This window comes from Numida meleagris, chromosome 2 (assembly GCF_002078875.1).
Source record: "Numida meleagris isolate 19003 breed g44 Domestic line chromosome 2, NumMel1.0, whole genome shotgun sequence".
NCBI classification, from domain to species: domain Eukaryota; kingdom Metazoa; phylum Chordata; class Aves; order Galliformes; family Numididae; genus Numida; species Numida meleagris.
Window position 1 is genome coordinate 113,589,239 of NC_034410.1, and position 17,138 is coordinate 113,606,376.

General features: G+C 46.4%; 1 protein-coding gene, 1 long non-coding RNA gene and 1 other non-coding gene across 4 annotated transcripts in view; 1 reads left to right on the forward strand and 2 right to left on the reverse strand.

The window, feature by feature from the left end:
* TRNAR-ACG lies at positions 682–754 on the reverse strand. The gene has a single exon. It is a non-coding gene; the product is annotated as a tRNA-Arg (tRNA).
* TRIM55 (tripartite motif containing 55) overlaps positions 693–17,138 on the forward strand; it is a 46,246-nt gene continuing 29,800 nt past the window's right edge. For both annotated transcript variants that reach the window (XM_021387791.1, XM_021387790.1), the window contains exons 1-2: positions 693–10,190; positions 10,611–10,783. In XM_021387791.1, coding sequence (XP_021243466.1) covers positions 10,002–10,190; positions 10,611–10,783 — 362 coding nt within the window. In that variant the 5' untranslated portion in view covers positions 693–10,001. The remainder of the gene's footprint in view (positions 10,191–10,610; positions 10,784–17,138) is intronic.
* On the reverse strand, positions 10,635–16,402 carry LOC110394116. Its single transcript, XR_002435370.1, has 3 exons — positions 16,013–16,402; positions 14,175–14,390; positions 10,635–10,736 (listed from the first exon to the last, which is right to left on the reverse strand). It is a non-coding gene; the product is annotated as an uncharacterized LOC110394116 (long non-coding RNA).

A 17,138-nucleotide genomic window follows, 5' to 3' on the forward strand; every position in this document is an offset into this window, starting at 1 on the left:
GAAAAGAAAAGAAAAGAAAAGAAAAGAAAAGAAAAGAAAAGAAAAGAAAAGAAAAGAAAAGAAAAGAAAAGAAAAGAAAAGAAAAGAAAGAAACAAGCACTGACCTCAGGACTTACAAAAAGAGTGGTGAGGAGCTGGAACTGGACAGGATGCCCAGCTCCAGGTGGTGGAGTCACTGTCCCTGGAGGTGTTAAGAAAGGTGTGGATGTGGTATTCAGTATTCAGGAACATGGGTAGTGAGCATGGTGGGGATGGGTTGATGGCTGGGACTCAATGATTTAACAGGTCTTTTCCAACCTGTTGGATTCTGTGATGATTTTAGCCTCTGGAGCTATGTCCCTATTAAATTAATACATTAGTGTAATTGTTTGGCTCAACTTTCCAGTTGTCTTAGACGTGCTTGTGTTTAAATAAGCCAAATGCTTTTTCCTACAATAACTGCATATCTAGTGCTGGGACAGTAGAGCAACTTTGTAAGTTTCATTTAAGTACCTGAGTGGGAAAGGTCCAATGGCACTACGCAGCCTGAGGGACCAGTCGGTACTGGGCTGGGTGCTCCTCATGGGCCGGCAGAGAAGAAAAAAAAAAAAAACCAGAAACAAACAAAACAAAAGCTAAGGGGGAAAAAAAAACAAAAACAAACAAAAAAAAAACACACAAAAAAAAACAAAAAACAATTAGCGAGCCAGGCAGGAGTCGAACCTACAATCTTCTGATCCGTAGTCAGACGCGTTATCCATTGCGCCACTGGCCCCGTGCGCCGGGGGCAGCGCGGGCGGTGTTGGGCCGCGGGGCGGGGCGAGGTCCCTCAATTCTTGGCCCCCGTTCCCCTCTCTCGTTGCTGAGGGGAAAGTGGCGTTCTCCAGCTCGGGGTGGGGGAGAGCCCAGGAAGAGATGGGGATCCCCTCAGAGTTTAATAACATTTTGGACGCAGCATCAGAACTTCTAGGGGATGCTTGCTGCCTGCCCTGGTAGCAGCCTGGGTGTGGGCAAGCTGCTGGCGGCCCTCCTGTGACAGCCTTTGTGTGCTCTTTGGTTTCCATCTCGACAGCAGTCCAACCAGGCTGTCATTAACAGGCCTGTACTGGAGAAAGCCCAGCTTCTGAAAACAGGCTCTGTGTGGTATTTCGCTTTGGCTTAATTAGGCAAAAAGTTAGCAAGCGCTGGACATTTTGGAACGTGGTAAAACATGAATGGCTCTTCTTTCCATTCCGTAGGAGCTGGGTGAAATTCACATCATCTACTGCCAGGGAAAGTGCCGGTAGCTGCTGGAGACAGACATTAGTCACCACAGCCCTCTCTGAACACACGTTGCTACTGTCCCTCCCTCTGCAGTGGTGGTTTTGTCAGACTGCTGCACATTGCCATGAGCAGAGAGCCCTGAGTGTAGTGTTGCCGTGCTTTGCACGGTGCCACAGCAAGGTTAGAGCAAGTAAGGCCATAGCCTTGCTCATAAGAACAAGTGGATTTAGTTTCATCCTTCACTTTGGATAACTCCTCAACAGGCTCCGGTGCAGGGACGTGTTCTTGGGCACAAACATTGCTCTGGTCACTATGAATGAACATGGGTGAAGTCCCTCTGCTCAACCACAGGTCCTCTCCTTACCTTGCATGCACAAGCAGACGGTGAGCAGCCGTAGTTTCTCTGCAGAAAAGGCTTGACTTCCTTGTGAGTGCTCCTTCAACTTATGGACCATTTTTTGGGGTACTGAACAAGTTATGTTCTGGATAGCGAGAAGGTTATTGGGAGTGAAGCTTGAAGAAGACAGGCCACTCTAGCACTTTCTTGATTCAACTAAGAAGATATTGCTTCACCTCCCCTGCACTAAGCCACACAACTCAGCTTGTCCCTGCTCTAGTTGTCTGTGGACACTTCAGCGTCTCAGACAATTTGATAATCTAGCAAAGTGAATAGTTTCCCACAGGTGAGAGAGGTGAATCAGCTCATCTGGTGCAAACAGAAGGACCACACCTTGCAGCCAGTGGCAGCGCAAAGGACAGACAAAGAGGCAGGGGCCCCCCAGTCCCAGTGGCTAGAGCAGCTCCCCTGCTTGTAGTTGTTTGTGAAACTGCTGACATCAGGTCATGCTGAGATGACAAAGCAGAAGGCATATACTGGGAGCAAGGTAGTTGGGCAGCCCAGGGAATAAGCACAAAAAGTGGAGAAGGTATCCAGTAGATGAGAGGTAGAGCCACTGTGTGCCTCCACAGACACCTTACTTTCAATCTGTTATCTCTGTCCTCTTTCTGTTTTCCTTCTTGCTCTCCTTATGTTTTGCAGGTGCTAGTAAGGTGGGTGGTGAAGATGAGGACAGATTCTTCATAATTTGCCTCAGGCTATTGCAGGGGGTGAGTGCTGAGGGGAGTAGCCCCTTCATAAGCAGAGACTTGCAAATAGCTCTTCTTCTGCAGATAGGTTTAACTTTTATTCCCCTGGGTTAATCATGAAAAACCACAAAATGAATGAAAGGGTGTGAACATGTCCAAATTGCTGCTAGGCATTTAATAACAGGAAAAATGTAATTGCAGACATAAGCTTGTAGAGGTAGGAATAGTGCCTTTTCCCAGCTGGGTAGCTTGGACTCGCAGTTACTCTCCCATTTGGCAGTCAGACATGTCCTCCACTACCCGCCCAGGCCAGGCAGGATGTCTGGATCCCACCTATTTGCTCAAAGCCCAGACAGGCCTGCAGCCAAAAGTAATGGCCTCAGGCAAGATCTTGGTCTTGCCTGGAGAAAGCTGGAGTTATTGTGGGGAACTCAGGCTAGTGGCCAGGGGAAGGAATTAACACAGGTAAGAAATGAGAAGGGGTGTGCAGGCGGGGAAGGACATGTTCCTAACAGCATACTGCTAAACCTATAATTTGGTGGCTGCTTCTAAACTTCTTGTGGCTTCTTTTCTCATTGAAGGGGGATTTTCAGCTTTCTTCTTGCTCAGCCCATAAAGCAAGAACCACTTGTTCTCTCACTACCCCATGAATCCTCCAGCAGCTCCCCAGAAGCTTCCAAGATTCACATCTGCACCCGTTCTCACTGACAGACTGCCTTCTTTCTTGCTGCCATCTCTAGAAGAGACTTCTCCCGTTCTGGCTATTGCTTGTGCAGGGGGGTCCTGCAGTGGAGGGAGGGCATATGCAATAATGCTTTGGATGTTGTGGAGAACAAGCTGGCAACCAACAGACTGGTAAGGTGCCCCAAGCTCTACGTGGAGATTTACCACATCCTTTGGCAAGGAACGAGTCATTAGTATCCAATTACACTGAAATCATACTTAATTCAAGACAGGTTAAGACAAAATGCAAATAAAAATATTTGCTTACAGCTGTCAAGACAGATAAACCTCTAAAAAGAGGTAGGTGGAGAAATGAGAGAAAACCAGACTTCAGCTACTTGCTTTGAAGATTAAGTCAGTATGGCCATTCCCTCATATCCAGGCATTTTGCCGCAGGCTGTCCTGACACACTGAGTAGCAGGGAGCCTATCTTTCTCCACACCTTATACTTCAGGCTGTGTTGACCAAGAAGTGTTTCTTCATGGGGGAACAAAGTGCCTCTCATGTCTAATTTCCTCGTTTAAAAAAAAAAAAATTCATTCAAGGGAGGTCACCTGATTTAACATGGAGCTCTTCCTATTTTTTTCCTTATCCAGGGGACACGCTGACCCTTTTTGTCAGCAAAAATAAGAAAGACTTCATTCCTTTAGCATTACCTGGCCAACCAACAATACCTTGACTGAAAGGCTAAGGGAGAGTGCTGTCATGGAAAAGGCACTGGCTTGAAGCTCGAAAGCCACGACTTTCTTTTTCTTTTTTTTTTCTTCTTACTATTTTTTTTGTTGTTGTTCTGTAAAAACATAACAATCTCTCCTTTGCCCTGCCTGCCATCACTACTCCTGTAGGCCTGTGTCAAAATGCATCTGCCTCTCCAATCTTTTTCTGGAGGGGATGTCTTGATTCAAGTTAGTTCTGGGGTCAGGATCGAGGGGAGCTGTTTCTACCTGAGCAGCAGAGACTGCTCTTTTGTTCACTGGACTTGTATTTTCAGTCCACTGTGTTAGTGGAAGTGGATAAAGGAGCTGATAGTGTGAAAGTGGGTTGCTGTGATGCTGCAAAGTAGAAGAGGAGGTGGGAGAGTTGTGCAGGGCTTTGGGGTATCAGATCAAAGGGAGTAGTGCTTATTCAGTGTATAGGACATCCTGGGACTTATAGCTGTGTCTGCATGCATTCTCCTCTCTTACCATGTTACTGTGTCTTTTCACATCTTCCGTTTGCCTCTGCAAGCTTTCTCCTTCCAGTTTTACAGAGGCATCACAGGGACCATGCAGAGATGCCCATCAGCCAGCTTGTGGCAAAGTTTCCTCACTAAGCTGGAAGGAGATGGTCCAAAGACTTTTCCACACGCCTGCAGCATGCGTGGCTGGGGGAGGAACAGAGATAACAGCAGCCCAGGCTGGAGAGCAGAAATGGACACACTTCCCTCAGAAATGATTCCCAGCTGTAAAGTAAGGAAAAGGATCAAAACAGGATCACTAGAAGAAGGTGTTTTCTAGTGGCTTTATTTCTCCATTTCCAGTCTGATGTAACCTGTGTGGGTCAATGTAAAGAATGTTTCACAGTAAGTCACCAGAGGGAGGGTGAGAGAGTTGTCACCTTCTTCAAGATTAGTTGATAACTGAGTGACACTTATACTCCCCTGGAATGATTGAAAGGCCAGCAATAGCCATGCCTGCCCCACGTTGGCTGCAAGAACAAGGTGAGTACCTGGAGATAGAGAGTGGCCAAGGTATCCTCTGATGAGAGGCAGTTGGGGATGCTCTTTGGCATGGAATAGGAGTTCGGCCCCTGGGGTTGATTCCTGATATTCCTCAAAATGTTAGTTCAGGGAGTCTGATAAAAAATCCAGTGATGGGCAAGAGACTTCCTCCCCACCCCCAAACTCCCTCTCTTGTGAGCTGGAATTGAACCAGTGACTAAGGATTACTCTGAAAGCACCACAGCTCTCCTTCATTGGCAAGGTCAAAACCTTTGAAGAGGTACCAGAAGTCAAATTTGTTCTGTGGCCAAATGACTCACTGTTTTCCATTTCCTTTTCTGCATTCTCTCAGCCAGAATTGAAAAGGCTGACTCCTGGAAAGCAGAACAACTGCAGTTACGGTGGGAGATGGGGACTCGACATCGCACGTGTGGATGCAGGCTGACATGCTCGAGATGGTTATTGAAGTGACAATTTAAAAGAACATTAATCTAATATACTGCTGCTTGGTACAATGAACACAATATCACAATGGATGGCATCCCTGATCATAGCTTAAATTGTGTTTGTGCAGTTCCTGGCTGGTTTGAAGGCTCTTCTTCCAGCTGCTGTCATTGTGTTCCTCCATGCTCGCATGAAACACACGTGAGGGAGTGAGGGAAAGAACTTGGTTGGTAAACGTCCAAAAGAGGAGCTTGCTCTTCTAAGCTGACTTTCAAAAGAAAAAAGGCATCGGCATTCAGAAATGAATAGTCATGCTGGTTTTGCTGTACACCTAAAGAACATTTGCAGGGCAAAGGAAGACATGAAAGGAAAACAGAGATAAATCTGAAATACAGCAGAAAAAAAAAAAGGCTAAGGGACAGAGGTACCGCATCTGTCACAGGTCATGTGCTGAGCAGGTGGTCTGGCTGGTCTAGTGATGCCTTGCTGTCTGAAAACCTTCCTACCTCAACACCACATATTTCTGCTTAACTGTAATGGCATAAACCTCAATCCTTTATCTCCCAGCACTCAATCTTTACTCTGTCCTGGAGGAATGACCCTCAGGATGAGGAGGGATGAAAACATGTAAACAAGTCAGTGGACCTGGGACAGAGCCTAAGCAGGTCTTTGACGTGTGAAGTCATATGCCGAGTATAACCTTAAAAACAGGCATTCCTTTGAATTACAGACCTAAGGATTGTTCTGGAGAAAAAAAAACCCGCACTCCTCTGCTGTGCCGGCTGAGCTTGGAGGCAACAGACCGAAATAGCGCTGTGAGAGGCTGATGTTGAGCGGACCGGGGCTGGGGAGAAATGTGACTCTGGCCAGGGCTGTATCTCTGTGAAGTGATGAGCTGACACCAGCTGGGAAGCTGGAGCTGGATCTGTGCTGCAAAACACAAATCACTTCCATATTGACTACTGCTATCGTTTCCTAACAGAGCTATGGATTGCTAAGGACAAAGTAGGAATGAGATCTGTCCCCTGGTCAAAATTCCTACTGCTAAAACTCTCTGCAATCATTTTTCCGTAAATTGCGGCAGGCTTGGGAGGTCCCACTGTCACTGCACCAGCTCATCCTCCATTAACCCAGCACTCAATACCTGTGTGATTCCATGAAATGCGAGAACAAAGTGGGGAGGAGCCAGTCGTGCCTTCCCCTCTGGTAACAGGGGGGACGTTTAGTGATGGTCTGCAGACTCCTATGGGATGCAGTGCTGTTATAGCCAAGTAGAGGGGAAAGGGCTATAAAAGTGCTAAAAGAGTAAAGCATTTGGTCACTGAGTCTCTTAGAGGAAGCAGGATTGCATTCTCCCGTTTTCTAACCGGTGTCATTTTATTTATAGCCTTTTCATTCACATCTCATTCTCAGGGCATGTTTCTGCAGCGCATATTTCAGTGTGTGGAAAATTAAAGCTGTTATCTGTGAAACTTGTCCGTAGCCCTGGAGAGGGCCTATTTTTAGGCAGACAGTCATGTAGGGCACTTTCTGCCCCATGCAGTAGTTTGGACGTGATTTTATGACTCGCATGTGAAGTTTAGACCTCGCTGTAGCAGTAATGTGTTGAGGGTCCGAGGTACGCAAAAGAGGATGAGGATTGGGAACCTTTGGGCTTGCAAAGCTGTGTATGAATGAGGGAGCAGCTGAACAGTGATGTTGCATTTGTTACTCCACTGCATAGGCAGCTGTCTTTTCAGACTCACTCATTTTGAGAGCTTTGAGAATACAGAAAATTACAGAGAAGATGATTTCCTATGTGCAAGGGGACGTTTTGGAAGATGTCATTACCTCCTGTGGCAGTCCCTGTTTCACTGGAGGAGTGTGTGTGTGGGTCTGGGGTTCCCCCCATGCAGCAGTGGTGGGGCCAGAGATGCAGTCTTGTCCTCTCCTGGGCGAGGAGTCTGATACTTGCAGAGCGAGCCTTGTTCCTGCTCATCTTTATGGCAAAATAAGCCATGCAGCAGTTGCCCTCTGGTGAAAATAACTATTTTCCCTTTGTTTTCCAGGCACGTAAGAGACAGAGGGCAGATTTCCTATGACTGACAGATGAGAGCTTCATGACGCTGGTACTAGATAAGAGGTCGCAAAGGGAAATTCTGTGAATGTAAAACCCAGGGATGTCATTATGGCGTTGAAACCTGAACCTGGACATCACTCAACCTCTCCTTCCTCCTTCAAATCCCTCTCCTAAGCCCACCGCTGTGCAGTCAGCCTTCCAGGCTCTCCTGGCCTTCAGTCCACAGCCCACAAGCTGTGATACACTACAAAAATAGAGGAGTTGGAAGCAATGCCTAGAAAAGCCAGCATAACTCTAGGAGCTAGTTTCTGGTTGTGTCAGCAAGGCCAGGAGACGCTCCCAGGCAAGCTATGCTGCAAAAAGATACGACAGAAAAAATATCCTTGCAGCTTTCTTGGTGATGGCTGGCAGACATCCAGAGTCTTTGTGCAGGAGTGGAGCTAAGGCAAATCCTCTCATCCTGTTTTGTTCCACTGAGAGAGAGATAGCTTGGCTTGGTGCAGAGAGCGGTCGGGGCTGGTGGGTGCAGAGGTCAGCAGACATCCTCCACAGATGCATCAGAGGTCACACGCAGCCAATTAACTGAAGACATTAGTGAGTTACCACAGGTCAGCATAATTTTCCCAGATTTACATCTCAGGCACACACTGCACCTTCAGAAGTGTCTTTGTTCACTGACCCAAGGGTTCATGGGTTTTCCTTTGTCACTGCTGTACACCACTGTATGCAACTGTCTCTACACAGCGGCACATCTAGCCCTCAGCTTTTCTGTGCAGTTTTGTTGTTTCTGCCTGTGCTGCAGGCTGGAAGCATCTGCCTCACCATGCAAAGGAAGCTTTCCCCTCCCAATGCCAAGCTCCTTATTCACGCGGGTTTTGATGTGCAAGGGGCAGCTGATGCAGGGACAGGAGGATCAGCACAAGGCCTTCAGATTCCTTCAGACAGCAGAGTCACCTCTGACCTGACCACGGAGCAGAGGGAGAACTATCCTCTTGCTGCTGCCAAGAACGACTCCCTGCCACCCCTGCCAAAAGCCCCAGCTGTCTGCCGCTCAGCTGCCAGAGCAGCTTTCCCCTTGCAGCTCCTGAGGTCTTGCCTGCCCTGGGGAGCTAGATCGAAGGTGTGACTTCAGACCAGCGTAACTAACCTGTTAGAAATTTCTCATCAAAATAGGACTTCAGAAAAAGTTATTTGTTTTTATGGGACTGCTGACAAATTTATAGGTGTAGGTGAAATTCTGGCTTGGTGGGCTGCAAGCGAGTAGAGAATTTAACTGAAATGCTTAAAGCATGCAAGGCATTGAAGATAAAAACTGGTCGGTAATACTCTGATTTTAATGTGATCTGTTGTCACTGAATGCAGAGAATATTATTCATTTTCATGTGGGAATCAATGAAAACCTTCACTTTTATATCTCCCTGAACTGCACGGTGTGCAGTCTGGTGTAGCATACAGATAGAGGGAAACAGGGTCTGCCCAGGACACACAGGAGATTCACTCAGCCACTGTATAACACATGTCATAGCCAAGCACTACAGGGTTATAAGTTAACATAAACACAAGGAGCTTTCTGCAAGACTCTTAATGGAGAAGGCAGTAAAGTTATTGAGTAAAAGAGCAGACAATGTACTGATTGCATGTACAGTACAGCGGTGAAGTGATTTTATACAGTACATGCGGGGACTCTGGCTTAAATTGAGGATGAGATATTTATTACTCGTACAGTTGTGCGGTAAATTATTGGCAAGTGGAAGCACAGATGGCTTTCCCTTAAGATCAGGCATCACATGCCACAGATTATCTGGGAAATTGTCATTTTAAAAATAACTCTAGAACAAGTGCCAAGCTGAGGGGGATATCGGTGTCTAATAAACAGACACAAACAGCAGTGCCCAAAACCAAAGTGCATTTGAATTAAACTAGGCAGAGAGAGAGAGTGTACACAATTAGTACCTATTCTCTAGCAGTACAAATTAAAGCTTTTCATACTGTAATTCTTCTGTCTCTTTCACATCAGGAAATTGAGATAGTGTTTTGGGGGCATATTTAAGCTGCTGGATTGAACAGTCATGTAAGATTCTTATGTTATGGTTCCTAAAAAAATCATAGTGGAAGAAAGTTTAAGTGCAGTTATCGGTAGGCAATGTTTTCAGCTGATTTCCAAGGCAGTGACATGCTTACTCCCTGAAGGATCTGAGCCCAAGAGCAGCCATCTCTCCTATTGTCTTCTCCAGGAACTTCACGTGCTCTGCGCCTTGGGAGGACCAACTGCTGGAGCCTGCTGAAACACAGGGGCAGCATGGCACATTGCACACTGCAGCCACAGCTCTGTGCTCAGAACAATGACTTTATAACACAGAAGTAGTGGCTGTCAATCTGGGCAGCAAGCACGCTTTGGCCCTGTGAAGATAAGAGCAGCTCAGATGGTGCACGCTTATCACTCGGCTGCTCCCAGGGGTGAAGGCCACCATGTGCGAGTGAGGAGAGCCAGGGCCCTGCCACTGCCCCCCCGGCCCCTGGAGCTGTCACCTGTCCCAGCCTGTCCTCCTCTCACAGCTTATATGGGCACGGCAGAATGGCATCTCGTGACGCTGCGCTGCTAAAAACAGCCCCGGCTCCCTCCGGCCCCTCGTTCAAACAATGTCCTCCAGTGAGAGAAGCCTGGAGAGCTGATCGCATCGGGGCCCTGGATTTATTTCAAGGAAAATTCACCTGGAAACCGAGCAGCGACGCCGTGATCCTGAGCATATGCCTCTGGAAAAGCTAGGGATGAGCACCTCTCTGAGCTACAAGTCCTTCTCCAAAGAGCAGCAGACCATGGATAACCTGGAGAAGCAGCTGATCTGCCCCATCTGTTTGGAGATGTTCACCAAGCCGGTGGTCATCCTGCCCTGCCAGCACAACCTGTGCAGGAAATGTGCCAGTGATATTTTCCAGGTAGGTTCACTCCCTTGGAAAGCTCTGAAGATTCAAGCAATGCTCAGTTGAATGAATGGAAAAGCCAAGTATCACCTGGCTCAGCTGATTGCTTTTTGTAGATGGTGAGGCTGGGGGGGCTGCCCTGGTGCTTTTGAAGGAGCTGCATTATCTCTAGCACAGGTCATTGCAGGACGGTAAGCGTTACCTGAATGGCTTCAGTGGTTTCTCCCAGTAGACCTTTAGATATTTGCTTTGAAGGGTTTGACTCAGAGTTCCTTGGGTTTGTAGGGCAGAAGAGGGGAGAGAGAGAGATGTGCTCTGATTTCATCAGATTTTGGTCTGTCCTGCTCCAAAAATGATGCCTTGTTGTCAAAATACATTTTGGTAAAACTGCACGTGGCCTTACTCACCTCTTCTTGTGCTGCTTGGCAAGAACAGGCCTCGAACCCCTACTTGCCCACCAGGGGAGGCACGACTGTGGCTTCGGGAGGCCGGTTTCGCTGTCCCTCCTGCAGGCATGAAGTGGTCCTCGACCGGCACGGTGTGTATGGGCTGCAGAGGAACCTGCTGGTGGAGAACATCATTGATATATACAAGCAGGAGTCCACAAGGTAACAACTGAACCTGTTCTCTTCATGGGAGATCTGCCGCAACGCAGACACCACTGGGGTGGCTGTGGTGTCCTTCTGGTCTTTCTATTTGTCAGACAGGAGGTTTATTTGTTAATTTCTCTCTTAGAAATACAGAAAAGGGTTGTGCTGCTGTGCATGCCCACCTGTTTGCTGTGCAATGAAGTCAGCTCTGAAAGCAGTATCCACATAGATGCTGGATTTTCCTGCTTCCACTTATAGAAGACAACTCTATCATTTTCATTCCCTTGAGCAGTACTTACCCTGTAAAGTCAGCATGGGTATTCTCATGAATGAGGGAAAAGTAGCTAGGTTCATGTTGTTTATTTTACAAACTATTCAAGCCAACATATTTCTCTTTAACCTGTGTGTTCTCATGCTATAGAAAGGAACAGGATTTCAAATATTGTGAGAAAATCCTAAGGGACAAACAAGGTGATAGCTGAATTGCACCCAGAAGATATCCTGCATCATAACATTACATTAAAACACAATAAAAAATCTCCACTTCCGTCAGCTTGGGACAGGAACATATGAAATCAAGTCTTTTTTAGGATTCCATAGAAGTGAAGGAACAGCTAGAAATAATATGTATCAGAGCTATATGGTTATGTATTGGAATCAGAATTCCAGGGCAGAGGAACAGGTAAATCCTAAAAATTAAGATTTCTCCTAATGCTAATTGCCTCTACTGGATGTGTTAGGAATCCTGCGGTAGAACATCATCTCATCTGTCTTTCCCTGTGCTGGGTTGGGCACGTGCTACCACCCTGGGGAACATGATAGGAAGGAGGCGAAGCCTGGTCCCAGGCCACTAAGCAAGCAGCTCTCACTCAGGGATGCAGCCTGTTGTGCACCTGTAGGGCCAGGTTTGTAAGGCAAGGCATTTGTACACCTGAAGGAAGGTGTAATCCTGGCCTCCTCCCACAACCAGCTGGGCTTTGCAGGGATAGCAGAGGTGATATCACTGGAGCAGGTGGACTGAACCACTAGACCCAGGTCCTTGGGTGGCTCAGGGCACTTCTACCTTCCTCCAACACAGAGCTTGTTTTGGAGCACAGCAGTGGCTTTGGCTATTCCTGGCTGTTTGAGGCCCCACAGATTAGTTGTAGCTGCGCATAGCTTTGAGCTCCAAAACACTGGAGAGCACGAAGTTGGCTTAAAATTGTTATTTCTGCTGCCTTTAGGACTCCATAGCCAGGGAGGGTCATCTATCCTCATGTGTGTCATTGATATACAAGTATTATTTGAGTCAGGGAAATCTCTGAGGAAATGAGTCAGCGGAGTGGTGGACTTTGCTCTCAACCACATAAGCTGGACACTTGCGGCCTCATGTCTTACATTTCTTTTTCCAACTCAGAGCTGTATTAAACTTTAAAAAAATGGAAACTGCAGCTCCTTGTTCCTTGTTCCTATGTATTTCATGGGCAAACGGAACCAATTTCAGTTAAATGGAAATGTAAGGGATTTAGTAGATTTTTGAAAATTCTACTAAAATGAAATCATAGAATCACCACTAAGATCACCTGGTCCAACCATCAACCCATAACCACCATGCCCACTAAGCCGTGTCACTTAATGCCACATCCACACATTTCTTGAACACCTCCAGTGATGGTGACTCCACCACGTCCCTGGGCAGCCTGTTCCAGTGCCTCACCACTCTCTGAGAAGAATTTTGTCCTAATACCCAACCCGAACCTCCCCTGGTGTAACTGAAGGCCATTACCTTTTGTCCTATCGCTGTTACCTGGGAAAAGAAGCTGACCCCCACCTCACCACAACCTCCTTTCAAGCAATTGAAGAGAGCAATAAGGTCAAAAATACAACATGATGAATAAAAGGGGAGAATAGGGGAAAATATAAATACGAATGATATGTTTGCATAGGTATCTGTCTAGAAGGCTTGTCTGCTTAATCTTTTCAGGTGTTTATTTAACCTTCAGAAATGTCCTTAGAATTAAAGTAACTATCAGGGTTAGTAGCAGCAGCAATGCATAACAGCATTATCTAAACTATTTGGCACTTTGTGGGCTTCAGCTGCTTATCTCCCTCTGCCTAAAATTCCTCAGGCTCCCATTGGCTGTGTGAACAAGATCTGCCACTGCTTTACCCTGTGCTGTCCCACTGAAACAAAAAAGTCAAAGGAAATCAAGTCTTCTCTTCCTTTTGTACCAGTCTCTTTCAGTCTGAGGGCTGGCTTTGGCAGAGGTACATAGGAAGGAAGGCGTGTCACCTTTTTTTCTTTCCAAGACAGCCCTTCAGTCTGGCAGCTCCTGTGACTTCCAGAAAAGGACCCTCTTCCCCAAGACATTCCTGCTGGTACAATTCACCATAACAACTGCACATGCCAGAACAGTGCAAGTTCCCAGCTGCTTTTGCATGGGCTGAGGAGAGGGGGTGAAATCTGAATAAGGAGCAAGCTTTACCTCCTGCTTAGACAAAAAACAATTTATCCCAAAAATACTTTTTTCTAATTTTAGTTTCTGTATGAATTAAGGCATTTTTCTTTCAAAAATAAAAGCTGAGGGAGGAGCTGTGCCATCGGATCGGGAGGGTCTACCCAAGTTCTCACAGGCAGCCCCTCTTATTACTGACAATTGCATCATTTTTTGTCTTTTATCACATTGCACATCGAACTCCTGCCGATGACAGCATAACCTGTTGCCCAATTTAGTATCTATTAGTAAGACAAGGGAAAAATATTCAAGCAGGATGTGGCTCCTGCAAAGCTTTAAAGGAGAGTAAAGTGCCAAACCCAGCAGAAATAAAGTTAACTAAAATATTACCCCAGTGTTTGAAAGTCTGTAGGCCACGGATTACCTGAACTTTCTGAGGAGCATCAGGGGGCCTGCTGCCACCAGGAAAGGGTAGCTGCAGGAGGCTGCAGCTCTTCACAGTCTCTGCTCAGCCTCTAATGAGCTCAGCCAGCTATTCCTGAACAAAGGGTACTTTGGTCCCTGTGTCCGCTGGATCCTGCTCAGGGTGAGTGGAGTGCTCCTCCACTGCACCTACAAGGGACAGTTCTAGGTGAAGGCTGGCCCTGCTGTGCACAGGTGGAGCAGCAGGTGCAGCAGAGCAGAGACCAGGAGCCATGCTGAGAGCAGTGTGTGAGGGCTCTGTGGTGGGGGTATGCGTGGCAGGGTAGTGGTGTGCACCACCAGGAGCTGACAGCTCAGAGGCCTCGTCTCAAGGTCCCAAGGGAGGGTGTGGCTCTCCAGTATGGGCTGTGGGAACACATGGGCTCTCAGATAAGCTGGACCTGGAAGACGGACAGATGGTGTGCACTAGGGAGGGTCAGTGTCACGATGCAAGGATGCTGCAGGAAGAGCCCCACAGATTGCATAGCGAAAGAGATGAGTATAGAGATCACCTGGAACTTCCCCAAGCCCCCATGGAAAGAAAGCTCCTCCTCAGCTTCACCAATGGTATGCTTGGGTCAGGAATTCACAATAGTGATGAATATGTTTGTCACTCCAATCTTCAGGAAGCGCAGGGAGGAGAATCCAGGGAACTACAGTCTGATCAGCTTTACACCAATGCCTGGAAAGGTGTTGGAGCAATCTCTCCTGAAATGCATTTTCAGAATCTAAAAGACAAAGTGATCAGAAGTAGTCAGCATGGATATGTGGAGGGTAGTTCATGCCTGACCAACCCAATAGCCTTTTGCAAAGAGATTACAAACCCAGTGAACAAGAGAAGTGGGTGTGGTTTATTTAGATTTTCAACACTGTCTCTCATAATGTCCTTACTGACAAATTGATGAAATAATGTCTAGAGTGGATAGCAGACAGTGAGGTGGACTGAAAACTGGCTGAACTGCTAAACCAGTAGGTTATGATGAGCAGCAAAAAGTCAGGTGGAGGCCAGTCATTAATGCTGTAGTTAGATGTTGATACTGGGGCCAATGCAGTTTAATGCCATTGTTAATAACCTGGACAATTGGGCAGGAGCTCACCTCTAGCAAATTTGCAGGTGATACAGAACTGCAAGGAGTGGCTGGTACACTAAGTGGCTATGCTTCCTATCAGAAGGATAAATGGTTAGAGACATGGGATGGGAGGAGTTTTGTGAAGTTCAACAGAGGGAAGTGCCAAGGATGCTAGAGGATGTAAGCAATGGGAGTGGAATTATTTTAAGTCTGTGCCATTTAGGCCAGATTTGGTGAATAGGTTAATACACACAGTAGCATATTCTATACAAGATAAGCAGTTTCGCTGTCAAGCTCAGCTGAATTTACTTTTAAGCAAGGAAGGAATGCAAGTATGGGGTCATAAATGTCATTGCAGATGTAAATCAGCATAAATCCACTTCTACATATCAACATATTAATATCAGTTTTGCTAAGGTCTTAGTATATCTTTAATTAGAATGTGCTCCTTTATGTCCCCAACGGCTTTGAAATTCTTCACCAAATTATAGAATCACAGAATGATTGAGGTTGGAAGGCACCTCTGGGTCCATCTGGCCTAGCCCCTGCTAAAGCTGGGACACCTGGAGCAGGATACCCAGGCCCGTGTCCAGGGCGCCACTGCACAGAGCCTGTCTCGGTGCTCTTTGCATCCTCCCTTCAGGTATTTGCAGGCATTGATGAGATCCCCCTGAGCCTCCTCATCTCCAGGCTGAGCAGCCCCAGCTGTCTCAGCCTCTCCGCACAAGAGAGGTGCCCCAGTCTCCTCCTCATGGCCCTTTGTTGGACTCTCTCTTGTAGTGCAGAGCCCAGAACTGGACAGTACTCCAAGTGTGGCCTTTCCAGTTCTGAGAACCCTCCTCTCCATAAGAATGCACAACATCTGCACATTAAGGTTCAAATCCAGTTTTAATAGAAAAGTCTGTGTTATTCAAATGCAGGCTTAGCATCTCAAAGAGCAGAGCCAGAGGCCAAGAACACAAAGCACAGATAGCCTAATACACATAACACATAACACAAATAGCCTAATAAGGCTATTATAGCTACCTGCTAATTGTGGTCACAGCCACATCTATGATGAATCTTTTCTTCAAGTAAAGCCATAAGTCATTTTCCTACTGGCTACTTTTTAATCTTCCATTTCAGAAGCAGCCACTGTTTTACACTTAGTTTCAGTACACTGTGTTTCAGCCACTGCTACACGGACATATACATAGCAGATCTCCTCTGAAGACAGTGAATATTCTGCAAAAAACCCCTCCTTTTGCAAAGCCTCGGAAGCAGGCTGTAAATCTGTTTACCTCTAGGCTTCTGTCACTGTCTTCAGGGCCCAGCGAGTTCAGGGAGTTCTGCCAGGTTTCTTCCAGCTCCTTGCGGCACCTTTGAAGGCTGGCTACCTCTGACCAGACTGGCTTGACACCATTGCCTTTTTGCCCTGTGCTCTGTGTCTGTCTTTCATGCAAGTGGCAGGACTCTGGTGTCAAATAACATTCTAGTCGTTTCTGGCCTTGTAAATATTTTCAGGAAGATCAGCTATCTCAGGCTTAATTGATCGTACTGATAATTCATTGTCTGCTATTACCCTAACATGTGGGCCCTCACACTGGCGCACCATAACATGGATTTTTTAGGGGCTGTTTGCAGTCATTTGCAAACAACCTGAAGTAATCTTTACAGTGGAAACGCACCTCTTTTGACTAGCGTTGAAATGGGGCTTGACTTGACACAGAGGGCCTTATGTAAAGGCGCTGAAAATCTGACCCAAATAATGCAGGCTTCCTTTGGAAAGGTCCTTCTTGTTTTAGTTTTGTAAATCGTATTATACTGAAAATCACAGGTTTTCCCTATAAATCCTTTCAATCCCAGTGCACTCTTGAAATCAAAAACCAAAGGCACGAGACGCTTTCTTTATTGCTTGATCTTTTTTACACTCATTTAATTGGTCACATTCCGTAAAATTTTTTCTTAAGATCAGAAGAGAAAATCTGTACTTTGTTATTAAAACATAAGTTCCAGGTCCACTCTACCAAGCCGTATGAAAAACTCTACTGTAATATAATTTAAAATAATGATCTTTACGTAAGTTTTTTTAACTTTTAACAGAATGAATGACAGGTTGCCTCCTTGCAAAACAGGCTAAAAAACAGGGGAAAAAGCTTCCATTTATAATGCCATTAATGCAATTAAATTCTGTAGTTTCTGGAAGTATTTCCAATCCAAGGATGATGACATATTTCTATGTTGTCATTGCTCTGCTTGCTACAGGTGAGTCATAGTTTTCCATCCAGGTGTAAGGTTAAAATGGATAATACTGGAAAGATTTCACACTGCCACAGTGGAAGTTGCAACCTTTGGAGGCTTGAACCCCCAGGCACACTGCCCCCATCACTCTGCTACCCCCACCCAGTACCACATTGCCACACACTC